Source organism: Gopherus evgoodei, chromosome 5 (genome assembly GCF_007399415.2).
Source record: "Gopherus evgoodei ecotype Sinaloan lineage chromosome 5, rGopEvg1_v1.p, whole genome shotgun sequence".
NCBI lineage: Eukaryota > Metazoa > Chordata > Testudines > Testudinidae > Gopherus > Gopherus evgoodei.
The window spans coordinates 1,846,866-1,861,888 of NC_044326.1; the positions used below are offsets into that span (position 1 = coordinate 1,846,866).

The window sequence follows — 15,023 nt, forward strand, 5'->3', positions numbered from 1 at the left end:
ATCTCACACGGCATCCTTACAGCTCAGCGTCATGACAGCAGTGTGTTAGGTGTAGTGAGTTGTCGGGGGTGATGGGAGTAGTTGTTACATGGTAGTGAAACCTTTGCCGTTGGCAGTAAGGGGCTTTTGGGGTCACAATATTGTATTGCTGGAGAGTCAGTCTGGGAGATGACAAAGGCATGAATAACTGAGGCCAGGTCCTTGTCCTCCACGATGGGATGGAGTTTCCTAGCAACCAGAGATGGTAGCAGCATCCATGCTTTTTATGTGAGAGCTCAGCGTCAGCAGGGAATCCAAGAGTTCTCCTAGACTATGGGCTGAATTGACCAGTTGTCAGGGGTGAGTAACTTAAATGACATACTGTTACGCAGAGTGGCTAGGGTCCTGGGCAAGGTGTGTGTGTGGGGTGGCTCTGGGCCCCCAGAATGGGTGGGGCTGAGGCCAGAATCCCCCAGCCAGCCCTTCAGTGCTGCCTGGCCTGTGCCACCTGGGGCTCGGGTGACGATTTAAAGGACCCCGGGCTCCTGGCAGCAGCTGGCGCTCCCGGGCTCCACCGCTGCTACACCGGGGTTCCGGCGGTGATTTAAAGGACCCAGGACTCCAACTGCAGGTGTGGTGGCAGCAGCAGCAGCAAATGGGAGCCGCAGGCCCTTTAAATCGCCACCCCTACAGCAGCAGCGGCTGGAGCTGCGGGCTCTTTAAATTGCTAGGCCATGGGGCAGCGGCCCCTTCTCCCTGCCCCACCACCATCACATCGATGTTGAATGGGACCAGAGAGGGAACTGATCCCTGTATGAGGGGTCCATCGATGGAGATGCAGATTCCCATCTCTCCTCAGGAAGGACTCTAACCATTCTAGTGCCTTACCTGGGCCCTGCCACCACAGCATTATCCCATGGGCAACGGTGTCGAACGCTGCAGAGGAGCCCAGGGGGATGGGAATGGATGGCTGTCCTCTGTCCACTGACTGATCATTGTCAGAACCACTAACGTGGTTCCAGTCCCATGTCCTGGCCTGAATCCAGTTTGTGCCAGGTCTAGGCTAGTGGTGTCACGTAGATGGACTTGTAGGCAGCCTGTGGCTGCCTCTGTGAGTTTGCTCAGGAGCAGAGCTTCAACAGCAGGTGGCTATTGGCTAGAGCCGATGTGCCCAGGGTGGGTTTCTTCAGGGTTGGTCGGGCTATTGTATGTGTGGAGGAGGAAGGGCTGATTCCTGCCCTGAACCAGGCGTGGGCTGCTCCAGCCAGGAGTGGCCTCCGAGGCTCTGAACTCCCACCGGCTGAGAGGGGCAGGGCTGGAGTCACAGCTCTTGGGTCGAGTGTCCTCAAGACATTCTGGACACCGTAAAGGAGTGAGTGGGCCAAGCTCTGGGATTGCAGGAGGCTGTGGGCAGGTGGGTGCTGGCGGGTGGATCCAGGCTGTCGGACAGGCCTTCCCGAACGTGCATGATCATTTCAGCACAGTCGGATGATCACTCTGCGCAGTGCTTGGTGCTCTGTTCTGGTGCAGGCTGGAGACATAGGATTGGCGAAGGGTTCACCACCCTGACTTGCTCCTTGGGGTGGGACATGTCCGCTTCGGTGGAGCCTGCTAGGCAGGTTCTCTTGGCCTGTAATCCAGCCTCAGCATAGGCTTGGTGGGATCCGTTAGGTTTCGTCCTGTGTTTAGCAGCCTTTGTGTTCTGCCATCGGCACTCGAGTTTCCAGCCCCTTTCTCCATCTGGCGCCAGGAGTCGGGAATCGTGGCGATGGGGAGGGAGGGGCTGCTGGGGCCATCGCTTCACCAAGTCCTCAACTTCTCATCCTGTGAGGGGAATGCTGCTGTCCTGTGGCTTTGGGACTTGTGAGGTCTGTGTGGTCGAATAAGAGATGCGGGGGTCTCGTTGCCTGGGAGCTGGGAGAGCTCTGGCTCACTGCCGTAGGGCTTGTCTACACTACAGAATTGGGTAGACATAAGTTAGGTCGACCTACTGCTGCCACAACAATTACATTGGCTGTTGGTGTCCACACTGCCCTCCTCCTGCCGGTGGTGCACGTCCTCACCAAGAGCCCTTGCACCGATGGAGGTGGGGCATTGTCAACTGGAGTGTGGGCGGAGTGACAGCCGCCCATGGGTCATAGCTGGAGTCCCTCGCAGCTGGGGCCACAGCCAGAGCTGGGGCTGAAATAGCAGCCATGAATGGTATAAGCCAAGAATGTCAGTTTCGTCGCTGGTAGTGTCTCTGCTGTGAAACTGAGCCCCTGGTGGGCTTACAGCTTGGGCTGTCAGTGCCAGGGACGGGGTGCTCCAGCTGTCAGCCCAGTGGCGGGCTGATGACAACAGGCCGTGTAAGTAACGTAGTGTCTGTCTGCATGGACATTGTGTCACCCTAACTACGTCGGTGTAAGCACTACGCCGCACATCGGCGGGAGTACCATTGTAGTGCAGACACTGACAGGATTGGGTCAACATAAGCTGCCTGTTGTGTAGACCAGCCCTTAGTGAGGGGCTCGTCTGCCCAGAGCAGTGGCTGGATTGCGATCTCCTTGATATTGAGAGCAGGGCCTGGGTACGACAGGCTGGATGGGCTGGACCAGGAGCCACCTGCAAGCGTCTGAGGGAGGGAAGCCAGGGGAGCAGATCTGGGGCTTTTGCATCTGCTGCCTCATTGACCTGAATGTTAAGTATCAGAGGGGTAGCCGTGTTAGTCTGGATCTGTAAAAGCAGCAAAGAATCCTGTGGCACCTTACAGACTAACAGACGTTTTGGAGCATGAGCTTTCGTGGGTGAATACCCACTTCTTCAGATGCATGTGGTGAAAATTTCCAGGGGCAGGTATATATATGCTAGCAAGCAAGCTAGAGATATCCACCACATGCATCTGAAGAAGTGGGTATTCACCCACGAAAGCTCATGCTCCAAAACGTCTGTTAGTCTATAAGGTGCCACAGGATTCTTGACCTGAATGTTGAAACCCAGACCAGCCATCCTGGGAGATATTTCCTAGCCATCTCTGAGAAGGCTTCTTCGTGAGCTCGTTAGCTTTGGGTCTATAAATGAGCATAAAATCTGTCAGCTTTGGCTATGGTTTCTGCTGGCAGAGGAATGAATTGGAACGACTTTGTCTTACCCCAGCCACCTCTTTTTGGAATTGGGCTTGGTGATGCAGGTCGTGGGCTTCGTCACTGAGGAGGCCGCCTGTGATTTGTTGGTCAGTATCCGTCTTCGCTCCGGTTGCCATGTGCTCCTGCGTCAGGCTCGTGCCTGTGTGGTGCTCCTGCGTAGTATACAGCCGTTAATGTCTGGTACTTGGCTTCTGAGGCCTGTTCTGCACAGTCTGATTTGGACTGTGATAGGTGACATAATGGCTTGTGCCATGGGGATGCTCTGAGCAGAGGATCGGTTGGTTTGTCAAATGCAGGTGTGTTAGCCCCCGTTGGCGCTGGGAATGGGCGGAGCTGGAGCAGTCTGTCCCTGGAGCCGCAGTGGGTGTGCTGGAAGGACAGCAGCAAGAATGGTGACAATCCACCAGGTAGGGTGGAGTTCCAGGAAGAAAAGTCATTCTGGTCAGAAGATGGCAGAGAAAGCTGAGGGATGGGGCAGGGTGGAGGATCCGGGTTCCTTCCCCGTAAGAGGCTTCCTTCCTGTGCATCAGAGCACTCCCTCTTTGTGTGTCTACCTGCTGGAGCAGAGGCCTGATTTTTTTGTTTGCGTCATTCGGAATCGGCGCTGGTGTCCTGCCATGCCTGGATCCCCAGCTGGTGTAAATCCATGCAGCTCCATTGAACCCAGAAGAGCTGCCCTGACTGCCCCCAGCAGGAGATTCGGTCCTAGGCTCACGTGTCCTTTTGCAGTAAATGGCTCGCCGTGATGTTTAATAACCAAACAAATGCTTATTTTTACTACTGGCCATTTACACAGCTGGGCTTAATGGCGAGTATGGGCTTTGTGAGGAGACTGTTTCATTTGGCAAAAACCAGCTTTGGCAAAAGCAGCCTGCAGAGCAAAGCACTGATGGATTAGCACTAATACCATTGACAGAGCTGTGTGGGTTCTCTGCCTTTCAAAGGCTTCGTTGCTCTCTTTGTAGCAGGAGAACAATAATGGCCAATGTCCTTTGAGGAACGCAGGTTTCCAGGGAAAAAGGCTGCGATTTAAGAGGCTCTTTTGTAAGTTTCACAGTTTCCATGTATGATGGTCTGACTTGAGCCTTCCTGCCTGTTTTGGTTTTTGAGTGAGAGCGGTGAAGATTCATGGATTTTAAGGTTAGAAGAGACTGTTCTGACCATCTCATCTGACCTGCATGGCACAGCCTAGAGAACCTCCCCCACAGATTTGGGCAGTGGAGGAGACTGTTCTTTGCTACTACTTGTCTGTTTCCTTAACATCACATCCTCCGTTGTAAGCTTCTGGGGGCAGGGACGGTCTCTGCTACTTTCTCGTATAGCACAGAGAAGCCCTGACTGGGGTTCCCCATGGGCTGCTATAATAGAACTAAGTGAACATTATGAAGCCCAGTAACTTGTGGTTTAGCTAGAGAGGTGGCCAATCTTTGTGTAAAGACTCCAGGTCGTGGTGGTTGAACCACTTCCCCATGGGTAACTAAGAAGTGGGTCCATCACATCAGGCAACACAATTGTATGGGCCAGCTGATGGCTTGGTTTTATCAATACTTACAACTTCGCATGTGGCACTTAGCAACCTGGCTCAGCTCCTCCAGTTCTGGTGCTGGTATAAAACAGGGCATCAGCACTGTGACCACCGTGTTCTCTGGACCGGATCTGTGGGGTGGGAAGCAATGCAGTGGGATTGTACTACTCCCTGCAAATGCTGGTACGGATGCAGCCTTGGACTGCCGGCAATTTGTGTATACAGGGCAATCTCCTCTGAGCTGGGTGCAAAGTGCTCTGAACTGAGGAGATGGGTCTTGGACAAACCAGTGACTGTCTCACCCATAGCCAAGCCACTGCAGTTCTGCTGGGCTGTATCTGCAGAGGCTGCATGCCAAGGAGCTGGGAAGGAATTGGGGGCTGGGGAGAGTCCCTCTTTCTAGGCCTATGGTGAGCCCCCCCCTCTGCTGCGGGGCACCTCCAGGAAGAGGTAGATGCAGGAAGCTGTGGGAAAACTGGAGCAAGTTCAGAGAAGAAAATTTTTTTCCAGGTGCTGGAGGGACCTGCAAGGGAGAATTAAGAGCTGAGTCTGCACAGCGCAGCTCAGCAGTGAGTGGGACGTAGCGTTGTGCCTAGCTCATGTACCTGGGAAGGAGAGTGATGGCTTAGAATGGTATTGGGGACTGGGGTTCTAATTCCGAGTGATGGGAGCAATGGAAAACCTGGGTTGCATATCAAGAATCTATTTCTGGTCGGGGGGACTGGGGACGGGGAGGGTCTGTGGTACCTAAATCTTGGCACCAATTTATGGTGAATCAGAGATGTTGAGCACCCCCAATTACTGCTGAAGCTGAGGGGAGTTGCAAGCGCTCAGCACCAGGAAGGAAAATCGGGTCTTTTCTTCTAAAATGTCTAATTTTAGGGACCCAGCTTGGCACAAGTGCGTCACTAGGACTTTCACTATGCATCGATTCTGCTGGGACTTACAGGGTCACGGTGTAATTCTCCTAGTAAATCAGTGCTGAGTCATGCCCCTACATCCAGCTTCAAGACCCCATTATGATCCCCACCTGAGACTTGGGTTAAGGGTGCCAAATGCTGAATGAGCACTCGGGCCAGGCCATCGCCTTGAGATGTGCCTCAGTGTTTCCTCTGCTTCGCGGGCTGAGGATTGTGGAAGCCCTGAGGGGAGCTAAATCATGCTTGGGTCTTCTCCCCCTGCAGGCACAAAGCCTAAAGTGGGTGGTGTCCGCTTCGCCGCCAGCCAGCCCGAGGAAGGAGCACACTCCCACGTGCACTTCGACGAGAAGCTCCATGACTCTGTGGTCATGGTCACCCAGGAGAAGGATGGCAACTTCTTGGTCAAGGTAAGAGCTGTAGAGATCAAAGGAGGTGGAGTAAGTTGAGGAGGAGGATGTTTGGTGGGTGAAGCGGGGGCTGAATAGCTTTGTCTCCTCTGTGGAAACTGGAACTGATGTCGGACTATGCCCTGTGTGCCAACTGCTGTAAACATTCAACTCCAAAGTCTTTCCTGTGGCTGGAGTTTGGGGCTCTACTTTTGGTTCACCTCTGGAGAATGAGCTCCCTGCCCGATTCACCTTCCAGTGGCACGTAGAAAACAGCTGACCCTGCTGGAAGTTGACATAGTGTGAGATATCTGAAACCAGTTGGGATGGCCTTGAAGACAAAGCAGTGAAACTAGCAGCTCCTGTTTATAGCTCAGGGAATTACTGGATTGGTTCCCTCTGTCCTTGTCTCTTGGAGAGTGTCCAAATAAGGAACCCATGAAGGGGAGAGTTAAAGCCGTCGTTGCGTCAACGCTTTTAGCCACAGCAGCAATGATTGGGAACTTTTATACGCTTCCTCTCCCAGCCTTTGCTAGTGTCTGGAGCTTGGTCCATGTTCTCAACAGGCAGGGATGGGAGCCCCTTCCTCCCCCTAATTAACAACCCAAAGGGGTTTCTTCCGAGATTTTAGGGACAGGGTCAACAAATGGCCTCGATGTGTGCTTCCAGAATGGCAGAAACGTGGCCACTTACAAATACTTTTTTGTAGCAACTTTCATCCAAAAATCTCTGATCCCTTTAGAAGCAATAATGAAGTTTGCCAACATCCACATAAGGGAGATGGGAGTCCTGTGGTGAGAATTGGGGCCTGGTAGGTCTACCTGACTTGTGAGCTTGACTGTGGGAAAGTGGATAGAAGATTAGGAAATGTCACCATAGAATTGTAGGGCTGGAAGGGAGCTGAATAGGTCGTCTAGTCCAGTCCCTTGCACCCAGCGCAGGACTACAGAATAACTAGACCATCCCTGACAGGTGTTTGTCCAACCTGTTCTTAAAAACCTTCAGTGACAGATTCCACTGCCTCCCTTGGCAGTTTATTCCAGTGCTTATCTACCCTGACAGGACATGCTTCCTGATGTCCAACCTAAACTGTCTTGATGCAATTGAAGTCCATTGCTTCTTGTCCAGTCCTCAGAAGTTAAGGAGAACCATTTTTCACCCTCCTCCTTGTAACAACCTTTTATGTGTTTGAAAAGGTTATCAATAACCCATAGCAGTAAATATTGGTGGGGGAGGGGCAATGGGAGACCGTCTGAATTAGTCCAAACAAAAAGGCCTCCTGCTAGGATTCAAGGTGAGCCAAAATTGGTGTGTTGGAAATTAGGCCTAATTCGTAGGTAAAATGATGAGGGGTTGGGCTGTTCTACCCTCTACTCCCTTTTGGGGGGAGGGTGTCTGTCGCTATCTCTTGGTGTGGTCTCTCGAGGGGTTGCCACCTCTCCTGCCAGACCCTCCTCTGTTTGCTCTGTGAGGTCCGTTTGTGGAGCCTCACCTCCCATTAAGCCTGTCAGCCCTTCACTTTTTGGGGTTGCTGCTGTCATAAACAGATAGCTAAGGGTTAATGTCTCTTTCACCTGGAAAGAAGTAACCTGAAACACCTGACCAGAGGACCAATCAGGAAACAAGACTTTTTCAAATCTGGGTGGAGGGAAGTTGTGTCTGAGTCTTTTGTCTTGTATCTGTCCCTCTCGGCTATGGGAAGGATTTTTCTATTTCCTGATTTCTAATCTTCCGTTTTCCAGTTGTAAGTACAAAAAGATAGGTTTGTTGTTTTGTAGTTACATGTGTGTAGTTGCTGGAGTGCTTTGAATTGTATTCTTTTTGAATAAGGCTGTTTATTCATATTTCTTTTAAGCAATTGACCCTGTATTTGTCAGCTTAATACAGAGAGACCATTTTTATGTACTTTTTCTTTCTTTTTACATAAAGCTTTCTTTTTAAGACCTGTTGGAGTTTTTCTTTAGTGGGGGACTCCAGGGAATTGAGTCTGTGCTCACCAGGGAATTGGTGGGAAGAAGAAGTCAGGGGGAAATCTGTGTGTGTTAGATTTACTAGCCTGATTTTGCATACCCTCTGGGTGAAGAGGGAAGTACTTCTGTTTCCAGGACTGGAAATAGAGAGGGTGGAATCCCTCTGTTTAGATTCACGGAGTTTGCTTCTGTGTATCTCTCCAGGAACACCTGGAGGGGGGAAGGGAAAAGGTTTATTTCCCTTTGTTGTGAGACTCAAGGGATTTGGGTCTTGGTGTCCCTAGGGAAGGTTTTTGGGGGGACCAGAGTGCCCCAAAACACTCTAATTTTTTGGATGGTGGCAGCTTTACCAGGTCCAAGCTGGTAACTAAGCTTGGAGGTTTTCATGCTAACCCCCATATTTTGGACGCTGAGGTCCAAATCTGGGACTAGGTTATGACATGGTGGCAGTGTTTGTGGGAAAGATAGAATTCAGAAGCCAGTAGGAATATTATATTTTTCTTTTCTCTGCTAGGGTCTTTTAAGCAGAGAGGAACGGTTTGGTTTTAAAAGGAACCAGAGAGAATTTTTTTTTCTGCTCTCTCTGGCAGTTTTTGGCTTGCATATTAAGCAAGGAACCATTAAGCTGTGACAAAAGGGTCTTTTGTGACACAATAGCACTCCCATTAGGAGTCAAATACCAGCACTATACACATGCAAATTAAGTGGTTTTTCTGGTTTACTTTACATTTAAAAGATTAGCTAGAGGAAGAAAGGGAAAAAGGCACTGTTGCTAGGCAGACCCCAGGAGGCAACAGAGCCTGCATTTCAGACAATAAACACCGGAGGGAACCCCAACACAAGAAAACAGGAACCATGACTTCTAAGGCACAAATGGAGGCTGAAGAACAAAGCAAAGAAGCAGAACACAGGCGACAACTGGAAAAAAGGGAAAAAGAGGTGGAGCTGAAAGAAAGAGAAGAACAGATCAAACAGGCAGCCCATAAAAGAGAACAAGACGCCAAAAATGCAGCCCACCATAGAAAACTACAAGAAATATGAATACACAGCCTTATTCAAAAAGAATACAATTCAAAGCACTCCAGCAACTACACACATGTAACTACAAAACAACAAACCTATCTTTTTGTACTTACAACTGGAAAACGGAAGATTAGAAATCAGGAAATAGAAAAATCCTTCCCATAGCCGAGAGGGACAGATACAAGACAAAAGACTCAGACACAACTTCCCTCCACCCAGATTTGAAAAAGTCTTGTTTCCTGATTGGTCCTCTGGTCAGGTGTTTCAGGTTACTTCTTTCCAGGTGAAAGAGACATTAACCCTTAGCTATCTGTTTATGACAGCTGCCATGTCCTTTAGTCTCCCGGCTGTTTTCTTGGAGTTGCCTGGGGCGAGGCTGTTGCCTAGCCCAGGCCTCTCTGCCTCCCCTTCCTTCTCTGCACCTCCCCTTTCCAGCAGGCCTGATTTCCTTTGCTGGTTGTGGCTGTGGGTGCCTGCCTCTATGGCTGGCTGCTTGCACACAGGAGAGGCTCACCTCCCCCACTGTCTGTGCTCAGGATGGGCTTTGCAGCCCTGATCCTGAGAGATCCTGACCAGACTGGGCCAGAGCGAGGGACCCAGCTAACACCACCATGTCCGCCAGCTCCGCCTAATTCAAACCACCACCTGGGGTATGAGGTTTGTCTCCCCGCCTGAAAGGGTTCATCTACACTGCAAAAAATACCCTGCAGCAGCAAATCTTAGAGCCAGGGTCTAAAGACTCGGGGTCGGGGAACACGTGCTACAGGGCTAAAATAGCTGCGTAGACATTCTCGCTCAGACTGGAACAAGGAGGATGGGTCTCAGAGCTCGAGCTCCCACACGAGTGGGCACATCTATAGTGCCCAGAAAAAGCTACAGATGTCCATGGACCCTGTTAGCAGGTTGGATGCGGATACACATTTTGTATTCATGCAGGGCTCTACACTTCTACCCTGCTGCTTTTAGCCCCGTCCTGCAAGCCTGAGTCGGTAGACCCAGGCGCTGATACCCGCTGCTGCAGATCTGTCTCTTGCAGTGCAGGCGGACCCGATGTGTTCTTTCCCTTTCTCTCCCTTATTGTTTCTCTTTCCTATCCCTCTCCTACTGCCTTCTGTGTAGTAAGAGCCCGGATTAGCCGGCCAAGCCTGCATATTTTGCATCACTGCTGTGTGACGGCGACCAACAAAAGCGATGCCTTAAACAGCCCGATGCTGGTACAAGTTTGGCAGGTTTCGGAGTGGCTCATAAGACTGTGCACTGGGACTGTCTCTCTCCGGCAGTGAGGCTGCGACTGAGAACCCACGCCAGAGACAGAAGCAGCTGCATTTTCTGTCTGTGCTGTTCTTTTCTCTCTCCTCTTGTGCGTCTTCGTCTTGTATTGTCTTCAAGGAAACAGGCTTGGACTTTACAGCTCCTACTCATCTCAGCTAACTGCTCCTCTTTGCCCCCAAACGAACTGCTGTTCCCTTTTCAGTGCCTGCGAAGAGACTGTCACATGAGGCGGTTTCCTTCCAAAGAGACTCTAGCAAAAGGGAAGAAGGGATGGTGTTAAAATCAAAACCTGACTTCACGCCTTCCATTTCAAACACTTTCCCTCTTTTTCCTTCTTTTCTGTATCTTTAAGGAAAGGTTAAGAACATTTGAATTGTGTTTGCCATGGTAGTCAGCAGGCTGAGGGCCCTATATACCAAACCCTGGACCTCGCTTAAAAGTGGGGGGCCAGGGACAGGGTCACGTTAACACCTTTGACTCTTCAGGCCCGTTTATTCCATCGAAATTAATGCAACAGTGCTTCCTAGTTGACAGGAGAAACTGAGGCACAAAGTTAATGACTTTCCCAAGGCCACAGAATGATTTCAGTGACAGAGTACTGAGTCCCAGCTCCCTGGATAACTATTTGTCAGCTGTGCCTTCCTTACAATTCAATTTGATTAAGACCAAAATAAAAGCCGGCGGTGTTTTCAGAGCTGAAGTGGGGGATGGGGGAGGGAAATATGGCTGGCTCTCCTTTGGGGGCAATATGTGGAGTAGCTAGAAACACCACCAGGGCATCCAATAATCTCTCAGGTACCCCAAATAGTAGTTCTAGCTCAAGTTTTTATGCCCCAAGTAGGCTAATATAATAGATAAGAGTATCGGCTCCTACCAAGCACTGCTGCTGTCCATGCTGTTATTGGTTGAGAGCAGATAATAGGGAACATTTTCAAAAGTGCCTTAAGAGCCCAAGTCCCTCCGGGAGTCCAGGGGATTTAGGCACTATTGAAATTCTCGGCCCTGCTGGAGACTGGTGGGGATGGCCTTGGCTCAGAGGAGCTCACAACACCAGCACAGCGCAGAGACGCTAGTTCTGCATGTGTGAGCATGCAGCGTACGATGCGCATAGTATAAGCTTTCTGGGGTGGCACCGTCTCTCTTGCCAGCACTTGTGGGAGAAGCAGGTTCCCAGGAGGAATCCGAGTGCCAGCTATTCGAAGTGGCGTCGGAGAAGGTACAGCACTCTTAGAGGGCCACGTCCTGGCATGATGTGAAGCCACAATCTCATCTACTGCTGTCAGATCTGTTCGGTGGCAGTTGCCTTATTTATCTAAGTTCCTCTGGGTACGTCCACACTGCATTGCCAGTCTAGGTCTGTGGGACTTGGCCTTTTGGACTTGGTGTTTCCAAGCCTGCTCTTGAGCGTCCACACCGCGTTGCATGCCAGGGTTTACAATTGCTGGCCTGAGTCTACACTCAATGTGTCTACCACACTGAATAGAGCTTTTCACTTGGGCCTGAGGTCTAAGTTGTGTCCACACTGCAAAATGACAGGGCTTGGATCCAAGTCTCAGAGGCTCTGACCCACCTCGCTAGCAAGGTTCTAGGACCTAGGTCCTGAGTCAGGCTGATAGGTGTGAGCCCAAGGCCCCCTTCGGTCCACACACACAAGTCAGAACCTGGGTTTCGTGTGAAGTGTAGGTAAAACCTATGGGTCCATTATTGCCATAGCATCTGAGAATAAAGCAGATCAGTACTATCCCCAATGTATAGTGGGAAACTAGGACACAGAGGTTAAGTGGCTTGTCCTAGATCGTCACACAGGGCATCGGGGGCAGAGATGGGAGTTTGAACCCAGATCTTCCGAGGCCCATCCGATGCATGAACCACAAGACTGCCCTGGTTTTATGGTTTCACAGCTGTTTCCGAGACGTAGGGAGGATAATTCTAGTGTCTTGCTCAACTCTCTCCTTCCTTTTCCTTCTCTTCAGGCTGCTTGATTGACATGAGAAGTTGCCCAAATAGTGTCAACTTTCCCATAATGACACACTGTGAATGAACAGGAGTAGGTGAAAAATAGACTGTCTGCTTTATTTCTGGTGCACATGGAATCTGGTGGCAAAATGCAATTTATACTCGTGCTATTTTTGCCGCTTTTCTCCTCTCTTTAAAGAAACAGGCAGCTTTTCTCGTCACTTGGTTCTAAAAAGTCTTTTGTTCAGTATCGTGAGAAAACAACGCCCTATTATTTTCATTCTTTGCAGTAGAAAACTCTTACTTCTTGCAAAATCTGGTCACTTTTGGTTCCCAATTTTAAATTGTCTGGTGCTGCAGCCTCTGAGCAGTGGTCTCCACTCTTGAGGTGGAGCTGTCAGCGTATGCTGGGTTTTTCTCTGGTGTGAGCTAATCTGCTTGGGTTTAATTGCTGTTCATGGATATATAATAGGCTGGCTTGTTCCATTGCTTCATCTGCCCTTGCCAGTAGCCCATATACGGCTTCTCTGGGGACTGCTTTCAGCATAGCTGGCTCAGGGTTTAGGTTGCATGTGATGGTTCTGCGGCTGGGGAGGAATAAGCAGGCGCATGCTTGGTGTCTGGCAGTTTTCTGGCTTAGGTTGTGTGGAGGAAGGAGGTGGTTCGTCTGTTTGGCAGAGGTGACACCAACATCTGAATATTCTTTCTCACATCCTGGTTTGACAGATGGAATCCGCAGCCTTCGTCAGGCGCGTTTCACAAAGATCTGTCTGCTCGCAGGAAAAACAAGGGAATGTGCAGAATAGGGAGGAAGTGCTGGGCCTGGTGGCTACAGCATGGAATGGAGAGGGGTTTTGGGGGGTAGGGGTGGGATCTAGACCTGGGTCTGCCCCAGAGTCACTTCACTGTCTGTGCCTCCTGCTGTAAAATGGCAGAGAAGGGCCACAAAAGGGATCTGAGAGATGGAAAGAAATGCATTAAAGCAGGAGACTGAAGGAGCATAATCTGTTCAGCTTCTCGAAAAGAAACTTGTTCAGTGTATCCGTGCTGTCACGGGGGAAAAGGGCACTCAGGCTAGTGGAGAAAGACTGAACAAGAACCAATGGCTAGAAGTCAAAACCAGACACATTCAAATCTGAAATAAGGCAGCCATCTTTCACAGGGAGGGTGATTAACCAGGTCAGCAAACTACCAAGGGAAGTGCTGGATTCTCCAGCTCTTGGGGTCTTCGGATCTAGACTGGCTGCTTTTCTGTAAGACGGTTGAGTCAAATACAAGGTATTGGGCTCACTGGAGAGGAAGTGGGTGAAACACTCTGGCTGGTGATGTAGAGGAGGCCAGACTGGGTGGTCAGTGGTCACCTGGGGCCTTGGAATCTATGAATCTGGGACATCAACTTTTTTGTAAAGTGCAGCAAGTCTTGCCGATTGAAAGCGCTAGGAGAGTGTGTGTGTGTGTGTGTGTGTGTGTACGTATACGTGTACTATACATTTCCCCCTGTTTTGTCCTATCTTATTTGTCTGTCTTATTGATTGGTCGCTGGACTTCCCTCCCCTACAGCAGAACTCACTGAATTATACCATCAAAGAGTCTTGTCAATAACTTCGACCCTCTAATAAAATGATCTGGTTTTGCTTGATTTTATTTGTTCTGTCTCTGAGGATACTGTCCCAAACAACACTGTAAGTGAAATTCATCCCTAGGCAAAGACCTAGCACACAGGCTTAAGTAGCGCATCAGCCTATCCGCTAGCCCTTTGCCCAAAGGATGAATTTCACATTGGCACTAAGCTAAATGTCGTTTTGGGTGTGGTCTATATTGACATCATAAATTCTTGTTTTGATTCTAGCCTTAAATGTATCTGTCTTCTTCAGCGCTGGATTTACCTGTAGGGCCCATAAGACACCATATCCTCTAGGAGTTTCAGGTTCTTTTTAGGAGTCTCAAGTGTGGGTGAGAATGTGACCCTGCCATTGGGATGATGTTAGGCATTTTGTGAGTTAGCAACAAGTGTGGGGTTGGAGAGCAGAGTGGGCAGGTCCCTTGAAGGAGATGTTGAACGCTGCGACCCTGTGTGTCTGCATGTTCCTGCTAAAAGGCTTCTGAGCACTCGTTTGCATTTCCTCTAACAACTGATTGATAAACACAATCATTTATCAAAGTCATGCGTTCCGCCTCCTGACGGTGCTCCGAGCTGCACAGGTTTTAATCAGCGTCCAGATCTAATCGAATGCCCTTATAATATCTACAGAGCAGAGCAATGTTTTCCCGCTGGCATGTGTTTACATGCAGATTTGCTCAGTGTGTGGGTAGGAGGGGTGCGAGTGATTGAATGCAGGGTTTCTGCTGCCCTTTGCCCGCAGAGCCTGGGCACTGCTGGCTCTTATTAACACATGCTTTCCAAAGTGGATTCAGGGTAGTGAAGCACTATGTAGAATTTACTTCTGTGTCCCAGCTTTCCAAAGAGCTCTAGCCTGGTGCTGTAAATCCAGAACAACTCCCTGTTGAAACAGAATTTGGCCCCAACAGTGCTGGCTTGAGAGCGGCCAGCGTTTCTCTCACTAATGTGTTGATTGATTTATGGCAGGGCCTGCTTGGTACTCGGTGTTTTTCAACCACTCAGTGATGTTCGCAGCCTAAGAACAGACAGACAAGCAGACAGAGGTGAGGGAAAAGGGAACAGCAACGCTCAATGTACACACAAGTCCCTGTGATTCTCTGTAGGCAGCGTGGCAGTCGTGGGTCTTCAAGAGAGACTTGCATGTGGGTAGGGTAGGGGTAAGCTCAGGGTGGTTGTACTGTGCAGAGGGGTGAGGGAAGGCAAGGAGGCGATTGTGTGAGAAGCTGAGGATGATGGCAGGGGAGGG

The 15,023-nt window shown here is 50.1% G+C and overlaps 1 protein-coding gene across 4 annotated transcripts in view; it reads left to right on the top strand.

Annotated features, from left to right (window-relative positions):
• C5H20orf27 (chromosome 5 C20orf27 homolog) overlaps nt 1-15,023 on the top strand; it is a 181,374-nt gene that overhangs the window by 69,460 nt on the left and 96,891 nt on the right. For all 4 annotated transcript variants that reach the window (XM_030563249.1, XM_030563248.1, XM_030563247.1 and 1 more), the window contains one exon: nt 5,814-5,956. In XM_030563249.1, the coding sequence (XP_030419109.1) occupies nt 5,814-5,956 (143 nt within the window). The remainder of the gene's footprint in view (nt 1-5,813; nt 5,957-15,023) is intronic.